Consider the following 15,549-nt stretch of genomic DNA (forward strand, 5'->3'; position numbering starts at 1 on the left):
AACTTTTGACAGTCTGATTAAGCATCAATAAAACTTGCATAAACACTTCATCTAGTTTTGATTTTTAAAAAAATGTTGTTAGGTGTGACCTACCCATGTCTGCTGGGGCAGTCAAGACAACCTGTTTCTACACTATCCCTCCTTCTCTGAAGAGAGTTTGACCAGTATCCTTGCTTGAATTTGGGTGCAGCTGCAAAACAAATATTTGGCTTTACTTCTGAGGAAGATCTTAGAAAGTTAGTAGTTTCAGAGGAAATATCATGACATTTGGGTTTTAAGCTCTCTTTTTCTGGTGAAGATAAATTAACACTGTTCTCTTTTGGTACATTCCCCATTTTCTTTGCATACAATGGCTTCTTTCTAGACTTGTCTTTACAATGAAACATATCATCCTTCTCCTGTGAGCTTACTGAGTTGGGTGAGATGGCTAACTTGACCTTCACAGTGCGACTACCAGAAGGAGGAAGTTCAATGGAATTCCCTAGAGCATCATGAATAGCCTGCACTAGTCCTTCAGTATCCTGAAACAATATAAGATTTGGTTTGATGTTGTGTGTTATAAACTGGTTCCTTCTATCACTTTGAAATAATCACAGATCACTAAAATAATGTTAAAATAAGGGACATTCCTAAACTTAGTACTTTTGAGTCGTTAATTTTCTTTTTACAGAAACATACATCTAAATTCACTGTTATTAGTTGTTACACATTCCCTAACTGCAAAAGCAACACACTTTGTAAATTTAGCTCTAAATCTAAACTCTTAGAAAATATAAATATTACACCTTGTATAACATGTCTCACAACTAGCTATTAAGGCTTTATAATCAAACATTAACAACTGATATAGTATCATAAAAGCTGACATTAATTAAAACTAACACTTAAATTACAAACTCGTTTTTGTAATATTTACAACTAATGTGGTCCACATATTGCATCATACTGAATTATTTTCCATTTTTGCTCAGTACAGCCATCAAAATAAAAACTGAGCTAAAGAACTCAGTGAAGTAACTCATTTCTCTGTAAAAATACAAATAGGGACCCCCTAACAGTAAATAATGAGATTATTTGTGATGTTGATGGTATTTCTGTTCAGTAAACATCTTTTGTTATTAATACATTATCAGGAACTGTGTAAAAAATAAACTGATAGATGCACAAGCAATTTTATACATAACATAACTAAATTAGAAAAATGTGTTTAACAATTCAATGGTGGTACACAGACTGAGGGTTTATATATCATAATGCAGCAGGTCATCCCTTAAGTAATGTCCAATTTTAGGTTCAAGAAAAGAGAAAGGATTTCAAACCCTTTTACTGTTATTTAATCAACAATGTAAGTTCCATTATTATTAATTACTTCTTGCCAACGATTCACAAGCTTCTGAATGCCACTTCTATAAAATTCTTGGGGTTTGGAGGAAAGGAATGTAGAGAGGGTAGTTTTGACATCTTCATGTGTTCCAAGCTCTTTTCCATCTGCATAGTTCTGCAAACTTTGGAACAGATACTAATCAGATGGGGCAAGGTCTGGAGAATAAGGAGGATGTGGAAGTTTTCCCAGTCTAGCTCTTCAACCTTTGCAGATGTGATCCTTGCTGTATGGGACCGTGTATTATCCTGGTGTAACACAACACCTTTATGATTGATCAAAGCAGAACTCTTTTTTTTCAGTCCAGCATTCAAGTGCTCTAACTGTTGACAATAGAAGTCTGATGTAATGGTTACACTGAGTGGCAGCAACAATATCCCATCAAATGCTTAACAAGTCCTTCCTTGGGTGAAAGTCCATTATGGGCTGTGCTTTAGCCAGTTTACCTGCACCGAGCCACTGTCTGCAGTCCTTGACATTTTTGTAAAATGTCTATTTTTCATCTCCAGTCACTAACCTATCCAGAAAAGGTGAGTTACGTTCACGAGAGTGCAGAGAAATGCAAATGTCCACTCTTGCTCTAAGGTTGGCTTCTGTCAAATCTTGGGTACCCATTTTCCAAGGTTTGACACCTTTCCAAACTGTTGCAGATGATGGTGAACTGTTGAATGAGTTGAATTAAGCTTCGTCAAATGCAGCCAGCAGCAAGTCATTATTAAACGACCTGAACGTGGTGCATCACTAAGCTGTAATCATCTGATCTGAACTTCTGAAACCATTTTCGAAATTTTCTTTCATTAAGAGACTCTGCACCATAAACAACTTGAATGTTTCATGTAGTTTCTGTTTTACTATTACCTTTTTTAAACTCGCAAAGCAATATATGCCTAATGTGCTTCTCAGACACATCCATCTTCATAAGGGTTTATTTGATTAATGATCTTAAAAAGTGGAGTTGGGTTAGTTTATTTTGTCTGAACATTTTTATACACATCCTACTACATATTTTAGTCATTAAAGCCTTCTACAAAGACAGAAATTATGATGCATTTTCTAAATCAAATTTTCAGACATTACTTATGGGATGACCTGATAGATACAGATGTCTAATGGCACAATTTAGTAAGAAAAAGTCTTAGGTGAAATAATAAAATCATAACTCGTCTACTGTAAAAGTTTTTATTGTTTTTATTATTTAACCTAAATTTTTTTCAAACTAAATTGTACCGTTAGACATCTGTATCTACATTATGATATACCTGAAATAGAAACCCTTATAATCAGAGCACTTTCAAAAGGTGGACCTTTCATTCTTCCCAGATTTCTCCTAAAGAAGAAAGGTCCACCTTTCAAAAGTGCTCGGGTTATAAGGATTTCTATTTCAGTTTTATCAAGACATTTTGGACCTATGTGTTTTTAGCACATCATGAATACATTATGATATATTAACCCTAGGTGTGTGTACCACCATTGAATTGTTAAACACATTTTTCTGATTTAGTTATATACAAAATTCCTTGTGCATCTATCAGTTTATTTTTTACACAGTTCCTGATAATGTATTAGTAACAAAAGATGTTTACTGAACAGAAATACCATCAACATCACAAATAATCTCATTACTTACTGCATAAAACATTGACATTACTTTAATTTTTAATTAATTATTCAGTTCATTCCTCATGAAACAGAAAATTTCAGTATGAACGTTATTAATCAGACAGGAGTTTATCACAAAAATGAAGTCATTTTAACATTAACACCAAGTAAAATGAAATGGATTCTTTAATAGCCAAACAGTGGATGTGATTATATTTTTTAATTAAATATCTAAAATCAAAGTACCATAGTTTAATACTTACATTCATGGTAATGTTCTTATGTCCCTTAAGTTTATGCAGCGTGAAACAGAACTCTTGATTCTCTGTATCCTCCATAGATAAGTCACGTGAAACACCCTAGTGGTGAAAATTTCCAAAACAATGTGTAAACATTACAAACCCCAGTCTTCATTTATTTACGCTTATAAAAAATTTGAAATATGGGTGCTTCTGAGCAAAATCTCAACAGAATAACTATGAAACATGTCTTATTTATAAGTGTGAAACAATGAATTCACCTGTACAATATTCCCTAGAGATAGCATCTTAATAGGGAAAAAAAAAAAATTCTTCAGTACCAATACAGATAATATCAATGTAAATATCTCACTTTTGTTTTCAAACATTTAACATTATACTTACTTCATGATACTAAGTTTCCTCCAAGATAAAAATGTTATAAACAGTTATAACGTTGGAGTTTACTCCTAAAGACCTTGCTTTATAAATGATACCACAGAATAGTGTTTAGAGAAAAGTAACACCACCAACACAGAACTTCAATAACCCAACATAAATAAATAGTGACTATTATTTCATGTCACTTATCTACATTATGTTCCTCTTAATAAAATAATTAGTAATAACACATTAACATGGTGGTATGTTCACAGGCACAAAGACTCCTAGTTAGTGATGCTATGTTATATCATTCCTTCTACAAGTTGTTTGCCTGTGTTAAAATGTCTACATGACTAATCCAACACTCTCGCTACTTTTGAATAGGATGTAAGTGTAAAAACAATATGAAGGAATCATATATATATATATATAAGATAGCACTAGCATGTCCCACATTAATGTATATATAAGATAGCACTAGCATGTCCCACATGTAAGATAGCACTAGCATGTCCCATAATGTATATATAAGATAGCACTATGTCCCATTATATATATAAGATAGCACTAGCATGTCCCACATTAATGTATATATAAGTCCCATAGTATATATAAGATAGCACTAGCATGTCCCACATTAATGTATATATAAGCACTAGCATGTCTAGCACTAGCATGTCCCACATTAATGTATATATAAGATAGCACTAGCATGTCCCACATTAATGTATATATAAGATAGCACTAGCATGTCCCACATTAATGTATATATAAGATAGCACTAGCATGTCCCACATTAATGTATATATAAGATAGCACTAGCATGTCCCACATTAATGCCAGGTATTAAGCAAAATTTGTTTTCCCATCACTTGGCAGAAAATATCCACAATAATAAAACACGTGTGTGTGTGATTTTTCCGTTTTAAAACTACCTGCTGTTGGAAAATATATTCACTTTAAGTTTTCTATGGCACTTCAACATTACAGTGAATTATTTTAATATGTACAAGTATAAAAAGAGCTTCATTTTTTCTTACTTTTTTCTGAGCATTGAGTGGCACAAAAAAAAGTTTGTTAAAAGTCTCCTTTAAAATAATTTCCAGTTTGCTGAACAGTAGATATTTCATCTTTTCATCTTCTACTACAAGGTATAAAATAATAGCAATGCAAAGTGCTTATTGGTTCACAAACACAGCTAAAACACCTATAAACAAAAAAAAAACCTTGGACAGTAAAAACAACTGACAGATGTGGGTGTAAATATTAAATGTTAATTTTCATGGAAGTAAGGAAAATAAAAAATAGAGACCAAAGATCTGTGGATTGTTTTCATCAGTTCAACTAATACCACAGATCATGTAGCATCTAAATCTCAGAAACTGCCAATTCAAAATCCTAACAAGATAACTTTACAAGAATTAACAGATATCTACTGTACATTTCGAGGGCTAGAAAAAAAAAAGAGACATTCCATGAAGCAATGAAATAGTTCTTTATAAATGTTACTACACCAATATCACTTACATCAATTATAGTAGTGATGTAACTTTGTTACTTTCTCACATGACGTTTATTTTTATCATTCATTCTGCCACATAATGGAGCATTTGTTGGTCTATGTGACCCACTGTAGTTCTCTCCAGCTGCTATTTGCTTTAAGGATTCATAACTGACTTCCATACAATGAGCTTAATGTCGTAACTTATTGACACTCAAGGTCATTTTTTACAGAGTGGTACCTATAATGATAAATATTATCCTTAACCTGATATGCTTACCAAAACACATTCCTTTAAACAAAACATTTCATTGCAGTAAAATGTGAAAACCTTGTTGTTAGTTCTTAACTTCAAACATCTGTTTGACGCTCCATACAGATTTATTGTTTTGAACAGAAATGTTCAAAGTTTTGATGTTTTTGTTTTGTGATGCAGAACAGAGTAGGTAAGCAATAACCTATTGACAACTGAACCAATAAATTAAAACTTAAATGACAACTTTAAATGAGCATTATAAAATTTTTGGCAAACCTTTCAAGACAACAAGACAGTGAGTAGGATCACTGTATATGGTACAAGACAGAGCAAGATCAGTGTTTACAGTACAGATAGTGAGTAAGACCAGTGTTTACAGCACAGATAGTGAGTAAAACCAGTGTTTACAGTAAAGATAGTGAGTAAAACCAGCTTTTACAGTACATGCTAGAGAGTAAGATCAGTGTTTACAGTACAGATAGTGAGTAAGACAAGTGTTTACAGTACATGTTAGATAGTAAGAACAGTGTTTACAGTACAGACAGTGAGTAAGACCAGTGTTTACAGTACAGATTGTGAGTGAGACCAGTGTTTACAGTACAGATAGTAAGAACAGTGTTTACAGTACAGATAGTGAGTAAGACCAGTGTTTAAGTACATGTTAGATAGTAAGAACAGTGTTTACAGTACAGATAGTGAGTAAGACCAGTGTTTACAGTACATGTTAGATAGTAAGAACAGTGTTTACAGTACATATAGTGAGTGAGACCAGTGTTTACAGTACAGATAGTAAGAACAGTGTTACAGTACAGATAGTAAGAACAGTGTTTACAGTACAGATAGTAAGTGAGACCAGTGTTTAAGTACATGTTAGATAGTAAGAACAGTGTTTACAGTACAGATAGTGAGTAAGACCAGTGTTTACAGTACATGTTAGATAGTAAGAACAGTGTTTACAGTACAGATAGTGAGTAAGACCAGTGTTTACAGTACATGTTAGATAGTAATAACAGTGTTTACAGTACATGTTAGATAGTAATAACAGTGTTTACAGTACAGATAGTGAGCAAGACCAGTGTTTACAGTACAGACAGTGAGTAAGACCAGTGTTTACAGTACAGATAGTAAGAACAGTGTTACAGTACAGATAGTAAGAAGTGTTTACAGTACAGATAGTGAGTGAGACCAGTGTTTACAGTACAGACAGTGAGTAAGACCAGTGTTTAAGTACATGTTAGATAGTAAGAACAGTGTTTACAGTACAGATAGTGAGTAAGACCAGTGTTTACAGTACATGTTAGATAGTAAGAACAGTGTTTACAGTACATATAGTGAGTGAGACCAGTGTTTACAGTACAGATAGTGAGCAAGACCAGTGTTTACAGTACAGATAGTGAGTGAGACCAGTGTTTACAGTACACGTTAGATAGTAAGAACAGTGTTTACAGTACATATAGTGAGTGAGACCAGTGTTTACAGTACAGATAGTGAGTAAGACCAGTGTTTACAGTACATGTTAGATAGTAAGAACAGTGTTTACAGTACAGATAGTGAGTAAGACCAGTGTTTACAGTACATGTTAGATAGTAAGAACAGTGTTTACAGTACATATAGTGAGTGAGACCAGTGTTTACAGTACAGATAGTAAGAACAGTGTTACAGTACAGATAGTAAGAACAGTGTTTACAGTACAGATAGTAAGAACAGTGTTTACAGTACAGATAGTGAGTGAGACCAGTGTTTAAGTACATGTTAGATAGTAAGAACAGTGTTTACAGTACAGATAGTGAGTAAGACCAGTGTTTACAGTACAGATAGTGAGTAAGACCAGTGTTTACAGTACATGTTAGATAGTAATAACAGTGTTTACAGTACAGATAGTGAGCAAGACCAGTGTTTACAGTACAGACAGTGAGTAAGACCAGTGTTTACAGTACAGATAGTAAGAACAGTGTTACAGTACAGATAGTAAGAAGTGTTTACAGTACAGATAGTGAGTGAGACCAGTGTTTACAGTACAGACAGTGAGTAAGACCAGTGTTTAAGTACATGTTAGATAGTAAAAACAGTGTTTACAGTACAGATAGTGAGTAAGACCAGTGTTTAAAGTACATGTTAGATAGTAAGAACAGTGTTTACAGTACATATAGTGAGTGAGACCAGTGTTTACAGTTAGATAGTAAGAACAGTGTTTACAGTACATACAGATAGACCAGTGAGCAAGACCAGTGTTTACAGTACAGATAGTGAGTGAGACCAGTGTTTACAGTACATGTTAGATAGTAAGAACAGTGTTACAGTACAGATAGTGAGCAAGACCAGTATTTACAGTACAGATAGTGAGTGAGACCAGTGTTTACAGTACAGATAGTGTTTACAGTACAGATAGTGAGTGAGACCAGTGTTTACAGTACAGATAGTAAGAACAGTGTTTACAGTACAGATAGTGAGTGAGACCAGTGTTTACAGTACAGATAGTAAGAACAGTGTTTACAGTACAGATAGTGAGTGAGACCAGTGTTTACAGTACAGATACATGTTACAGACAGATAGAACAAGACCAGTATAGTAAGACCAGTGTTTACAGTACAGATAGTGAGCAAGACCAGTGTTTACAGTACAGATAGTGAGTGAGACCAGTGTTTACAGTACATGTTAGATAGTAAGAACAGTGTTTACAGTACAGATAGTGAGTAAGACCAGTGTTTACAGTACATGTTAGATAGTAATAACAGTGTTTACAGTACAAGATAGAGAGTAAAAGCAGTGTTTACAGATAGTTAGGATTATATTCCTACACAGAATACCTACATTTATGCACTGACTGATTTTTTCTTCCTTTTCTCTCCTTCCTTGTTCTGATGTTTTTGGTTTTTCTTTCTTACTTTGTTTACTAGCTATCCCTGAAGGTAGGACTTCTGATGAGAGATTGTAATAAATTTATTGAAAACATGCTAGCTTCATATCTTCAACTTGCTGGAATAGAACATGTAATTTAACTTGTGTATAACTTTGTTCAGTCATAGTAATTTACAAATATTGCATATTGTTATATGATCCTTCCTTGCTAGTTTTATCTATAGAAAGAAAAAACCTGGATGGGGGGGGGTCTCATTTACTCTAGGAGGGGATAATTCCTTATACTTTGAAGTCTGAACTTTATATTATACAAAGAAACATTTTAACAACAGTTTACTATTAAAGTTTTATCTTATAAAATTACATGATATTTTGTATAAACAATTTCATTCAGATTCATTTTTATAAACAGATATATAACTGTTATTATTTAATTGAAATTGTCTTTCTTCTGTAAGAATTAGCAGCAGTTGGTAAAAACAAGTAGTAAAAATTTCTGCATGTAATTTTGACAAGTTAAACCTGCGGAGTCAAAAACCTTTAAAGAAAAAACAGAAAGTAGATCAGACACATATTTCACAAAGTTCATTGTATGACTTCTAGGTACCATACTGAGACTTCAGTTAAATCAATATTCAATCATTTTTCACACATTCTAAGAAGCTAAAATTGTTTTCCAAAATCAAATTTTATCATGGAAGGAAATTATTAACCTAACTAAGGTTTCTGAAAACAAAGTATTCTTGACTTCATTCTGCAAGTAATAGAATAACAACTAAGAATTTTCATCATAGTGAACTTTAAAATTTTTCTGAAATGTAAAATTGTTAAAAATTTACAGCATGCCAATCAGAAAATATTTCCATAACACGATGAACTCGAACTCAGCACCTGTTGGATATGCAAGACTTCTTAGTGTAAGTGTTATTTAATTTATTACATGATTTAATATTTAATGATTATTCACATTTCCTAACAAGAGAGTTAAAAGCAATTATTTTAAAGGTGGTAGTTATGACAAGTCAGACTGCATAACTCAGGAGTAGTAAGTTGGGTGTGGGGTTCCAAAGTTGTTGTATTATTGATACCAAGTTACTTAAATCTTTGGTATTTTTTTCATTACTTTAAGTGAATATTATTATGTTGTAGCATTGCTCACATACTTTATTGAAAGTTTGAGGCTTTGGATGGCCAGAGTACAAATATAAGCCACCAAGGAAGCATAAGTCAAATAATATTCAGTTAGAAAACATGGAGTTAGCTGGTACGTGAGTGATTAGCTGTAACAAGCAATATTATAAAGCGAGTTTTACAGTTTAACAAAGATAAGGAGAATAATTTGTCTTGTCAAATAAAGTTTTAAAGTAATTGAACCCCTCTGTGTGGATTTCAATGAAAAAGAGATAAGTGTTTAAAGTTTGAGATAGAAATATGGTAACTCACAAGGTAATGTAAGTGAATTTGTAGCAGGTATGTAGTGAGAAACAAAATAGAAAAAATAATTTGTCTTATCAATTAAATTCTAAAGAAAATGAATCAGTCTGTATGTACTTTTGAGAAGAAAAGAGAATTAGTTACAGTTTTAAATACAACTGTGCTATCATACAGTGTAAATAATTTTTGTACATACATTTATTTTGAATATCTTATTTTAAAACAAGTGGAATGTGTGCTGTCTGTTTACTGTTCAAATTTATAGCCAACAAGTCACAGACACCTACTGTATAAGAATCCAAAGCTACATATACAAAGCCTGACTACATCTACTTTTGATTAGGAAATAAATAAATTTATGACACACACACAAAAATAATTTTTTGAGTTTACGAAATGCAACAAGATATTCACTGCTCAAAGTATACAAGTAATTTTTTGTACCTGCAAATATATTGAAAGTTATCAGAAACAAGGTAACTTCTTTCATCAGAAATTTAGACTGGATTATAAAGTTCAACAAAAATTCAATCAAAAGCAAATATATTTTGAATATTCAAAAACATATATTAAAAATTCAATAAATTGCAAAATAATAGTTGTAGTGCCACTTTTTCCTAAGCCCATTATCTTTAAATCTTAATGATTATCATACAAATAACAGTAAAATTAATGTATAACCCCAGAATATCACACCCAAAGGATAAATTAATTAAGCTTCAACACATTAATACCAACGATGACTTGAAATTAATGATAAAAAATATTTGGGAAGACAATAATTCCAACACTGAAGTAAGAAAGGTTAAACATGAGTTCTTTGTTTTTTTCTGTCTTCAGTGACAAGCTGACAAACACATCAACCCCACTTGTTGTCAACCTTTATTTCTCTGAACCGTCATTAAGTTTAGAATGCCCTATTAAAGAAGAAAGAAAAACAATCTATTCCAAGAATTAGGTCAAAGACAAGTCAACAAGGAAATACATAAACACAAATTCGGATAAATGAAAGCTAAGAGTGTCAGCTTCCTTTAGGGCAAACATATCAAAGACTACCGGCATCAGGTACTGGGAAATGATGAATGACGTCACTTAACGTGCCAATGGAAAGACCTGCCAGATTACAAGGGTTCATAGTTCAGTCTAAGTGAGGTTAATTAGATTGGACATTGCCGTAGACAAACGTCAGCTTAAACCAGTAGACCACGTGCCCCAATGATTTAGTGTCTATGCTATCATATCAACATTATTCTATCTAGACTTACTGAATTGGATAATCAGATGTAAAATGTATTTTTGTAGTCAACGATAATATATTTCCCAGCAAGTTAAATTTCATAGTAAACTTTTACAGATATGTTTGTTTGTTTGTTTTTGAATTCCGCGCAAAGCTACACGAGGGCTGTATGCACTAGCCGTCTCGAATTTAGCAATGTAAGACTAGAGAAAAGACAGCTAGTCATCGCCACCCACCGCCAACTCTTTTACCGACGAATAGTGGGAATGACCATACATTATTATGCCCCCACGACTGAAAAGGCGAGAATATTTGGTGTGACGGGATTCGAACCCGCGACCCTCAGATTAATAGTCGAGTGTCTTCACCACTTAGCCATACTGGGTTTGTAGTTAAATACAATTAAACTGTACTTTAGTACAACAATAAGCGAAGATAATAATTATTGTTAACTGTAGTCATGTTACACCGAAATTATATACAATGGCATCGATAAGCATATGTAAACCAACAGATTTTCAAACAGTTTAAGAAGTCATAAATTAACGATTTTTTTTTTTTTTTTTTTTTAAATCTAAACTTTGGCTTTTGCGTGATTTGGTGCAGCACCTGTTAAAAACAGTTTTCAATGAACGCGATCCAAACACACGTCACTCGGTAACAGACGAATGTTTATAAATTGCAACACCAAAACACACTTTTTTTTGTCAGGAACACGCGCCATGCACGCATGATTTGAAAGATATCTCTACTTTTAAACGTCATAAGTTATTTTACTATAACACTTCTTTCATATCTATTTAATATTATAATCAATCATCTACTTCTCTACTTTGATTCCACGCTTCAGCTTCAGGGTCAGCCCTAAGGGTGATCGGCATGACCCCCGGCCCCCTAAGAGATGTCAAAATCGACATTGCAATTAGCAGTTCTTTCCAATTTCACAGGGGCACCGAATACAAAGTTCACACAGATCACGTAAGACACGTCGAAGCATGCAGAGACAATATTTCGAAATGATTTTAATTGTGTATTATTTTAACGTTGTATATTTATTAGTTTAAACTTTACACAAACCACAGTCCTGCCTGAGGCCGCCTCTCTTAGTCACTTTAGAAAAATTTGAAAACAAAAACACAAAATGTGTTAATAAAATCACAGAGAATTATAATTTTAAGGGGGGGAGTAGAAGAGGGGGCAAATTAGCATGTAAATCTTAACATACGGTTAACCGAGTGAAATGGGAATGTTAATCCCTTTATCTAATTACAAGTCCATGAACTTTATCTTACCTCGTAGAGTGTTTTCTTTGTCTAATTTTAGCCCAATTTGTTCCTGCGTAGCGTCATCATTTTGATAATGGAACAGCTTCTAACAAAAAAAAAAAAAAGGAAAAATAGCAGAAGAAAAATCAGATGGTGCGAAGTGCATTATTATAATGTTCACACTGCTATTAAACTGTTAATAGTTACTACGTTAAAATTTCGTTTATATTTATCACATTAAACACCAGTGTTATTAGAGATTAACGTGTGAAAGAAAATAAAAACTAAAAACAATATTGCCATTATAAGTCCATATATAGTTCTAGTAGATATCTCATGAACTGACTGAACAAAGATAATATTATTGAGAATATAAAAAACTGACCCAAATAGTACGCAGTAATCAAATGTCGTGAGAGTCACGCAGTATTTCAGACAATAAAGTATTCCATTCAAGTACCTCGTGAAACCAGCTCTCACTCGTAAGGTTTCTATAGTTACCACGACGGCTCTAACCATTAGTCACGTGCGAGGAATAGAAGTCATTCAATCATTTCGAGGATGCAGGCCCCACAAAAAAAACAGTGCTTCAATTTTCCCTTTTGGTTTTTACTGAGTAAACCTATAGGTACTTTAAATGGCATTTTTTAACTTAACACAACCTACGATATCTTTCTTTGTACTCTCTCGATGTGTTAATATAAAAACGAATCAATGACCAACTTGCAACGCCTTTTCGTAATATTTATCAAAAATAAGTTTACTTAGCTAGTAAATATACGTAATTTCTGAAACTAATATTGCCCTGTTGCAAGTATTAGCATGCCTGACCTGGCATGGCCAATTGATTAAGGCGCTCTACTCGTAATCTGAGGGTCGTTATAATGTGACGGTCAATTCTACTATTCGTTGGTAAAAGAGTAGCCGAAGAATTGGCAGTGGGTGGTGATGACTAGCTACCTTCCCTCTAGTCTTACGCTGCTAAATTAGGGACGACTAGCGCAGATAGCTCTGGTGTAGCTTTGCGCGAAATTCAAAGAAACAATTATCACGCCCTCTGTAGGTATGATTTTTAAACCTAGCTTATATTGTAACAATTGTCATTGGATGAAAATTTGGCTTTTATGTATGGTATTCAAATAGCACGCGTGACTAGGGCCGGATTGTCCAAGAACTAAACTGGTCAGTTGCCTCTGAGCCCATGAGGTTAAGAATCCCAAAATTAATTATGCTTTTTTCTTCTTTTTTAATATGTTTCTCATACATTTTATTTCGGATTTTTAAAATATTGTATCTAGTAAACACTTTTAAAGGTTAAAATTTTCAACGCAAAAAATGTACAGAGAACGCGAAGCACACGAAAACGAGATAGCCCATAGGCTTACTGTGGTTTTAATCCGACCCTGCACACACATCATCCTATTCAAATACAATGATCTTTAAAAGAGAAAAAAACACCAAAATTACTTGGTGAGTGTACAGTTTATTGTGGTGTTTTATTTTTGTATTTGAAGTTTTCGAGAGACTTTGCAATTAAGAAATATGGGCAATGTTGTAATTAAGATGTTAGTTAGAGGGCGCATGATCTTAAGTTTGTTTTTTTTTTATTTCGTGCAAAGTTACACGAGGGCCATCTGCGCTAGCCGTCCATACTTTATCTGTGCAAGACTAGAGGAAAGGCAGCTGGTCATCACCACTCACCGTCAACTCTTTTGGCTACTCTTTTACCAACGAATAGTATGATTAACTGTAACATTAAAACGCTCCCACGGCTGAAAGGGGGAGCATATTTTGGTGTGACGGGGATTCGAACCAAAGACTAAGATTACGGGTTGAGCGCCCTAATCACCTGGTCTTGCCGTCCCCATGACGTTAAGATCGAGAAACTTAAATAATGCCATGATACATTAGTTATAAATACGAATTACTTCAACGACTTTAAAATTAGGTACTATCATCAATGTAATATTACTTATTGCGTATATTCATTTATTCAACAGGTTGGTAATTGTATTTTAGTTGTAGTACAATTAGCGAATATTTCCCTTGAAATGTTAATTGTAAACTAAGGTTTTTAACAATGGAACATAATGTTCTGTAGAAAAGCTATTCATGAAAAAAAACAAATTCGTTAATCTTAGCGAACACGGAGTAAGCATGATTTTCACCAAATAATTTAAAGGCACCAACTCAACGACAGATATGTTACAGAGTACTTACGGAAACATATTTATGGTGTATTAGTTAGATTCGTAGTTTTAAAATGTTGATATTTAAGAAGAAATAACGTGGAAGTATTTTCACTTGTATATTATTACTCCTTTACAACTTTCAGCAAAAGTACGATTAAAAATTCCTCTTAATAAGAATCAACGGTAATCAAGTGTCAGTAAAAACTGATACTGACAAATTTAGGGCTAACAAAAATTGATTTGGCAGCTTTCCAGCTCCCACGTCGCAAAAGATGCTTTCGTCTTTCATCCATACAAAAACCAAACACGTTGTCGTAGAAAGATATTTCAAGATGTCTCCGAAAACAACAAAAGCTGATTAACAACCGCGCTGTCCAAACATTTTTTCTTACTCAAAAAATGAGACATAAAAATAATTGTTTCACTAATACATTTTTTTCTAAGTTAAACAAATATAGTAAATTTATAAAAAAGTAAGAAACGACATACACGTAAACTATTTAGCCATAATAATATGGAAAGTTTTAATTTACAAAAGTATTGAAACAAAAATGTCAAACTACAAAAGCCGAGTTATTTAACATTTCTGTATCCCTACTTTGATTCAAACTAACATAATTATTGATTTTCCAAAATAGGAATAACATTTTCAAAATTAATTTTTTATTATTTAAGAATTTGTGTACATTTCGTGTTATTTTTATTTATTTATTTTTGTTCATTAATTTAGAGATAATTAAATTGTACTTAAGGTTTGGTTATGCTGCTTAAGACTCGTGTTATCTTTCCTTCTGATGTTTTTTTTTTTTTGTTTTCATTTTAACTTTCCTAAGTAATTATACATTTATTATACACACTAGTATATTAGTATATTTTATGGTACAATAGAGAAATCATTGGTTCCCCAAAGAAAAGAGTTTGCGAAAAAATAAGAGGAATAATGTTCTTCATTTCTTCTATACTCTTGTCTGGAAAAGTCATTTACTTACTTACTTAGATTAAAATGTTTAAATAGCAAAATTTTTTTTCACTCCATAAACGCGTACATACTGATTTAGGTGACTTTAAAAGTACAGTAACATTTAGTTTTCCCAGCCAATACCGTGAAATAGTCATTGTTAATATTCAGACATTTTAAATGTGGTTTCAAAGGGGCGATTTTTGTGACCATCATTTTGTTTCATCACGATATTCACTACTAG

General features: G+C 33.0%; 1 protein-coding gene across 7 annotated transcripts in view; it reads right to left on the minus strand.

Moving 5' to 3' along the window:
- The window catches only part of LOC143237962 (uncharacterized), a 40,663-nt gene that overhangs the window by 3,528 nt on the left and 21,586 nt on the right, over nt 1-15,549 (minus strand). For 6 of the 7 annotated variants that reach the window (XM_076477746.1, XM_076477745.1, XM_076477744.1 and 3 more), the window contains 4 exons: nt 12,183-12,261; nt 8,172-8,278; nt 3,244-3,339; nt 94-521 (listed from right to left, as the gene is read on the minus strand). In XM_076477746.1, the coding sequence (XP_076333861.1) occupies nt 94-521; nt 3,244-3,339; nt 8,172-8,278; nt 12,183-12,261 (710 nt within the window). Of the gene's footprint in view, nt 1-93; nt 522-3,243; nt 3,340-4,643; nt 4,797-8,171; nt 8,279-12,182; nt 12,262-15,549 lie in introns of those variants that run through there. The other variant, XM_076477751.1, reaches the window with a different exon arrangement.

This window comes from Tachypleus tridentatus, chromosome 13, assembly GCF_004210375.1.
Source record: "Tachypleus tridentatus isolate NWPU-2018 chromosome 13, ASM421037v1, whole genome shotgun sequence".
In the NCBI taxonomy this organism is placed as follows: Eukaryota; Metazoa; Arthropoda; class Merostomata; order Xiphosura; family Limulidae; genus Tachypleus; species Tachypleus tridentatus.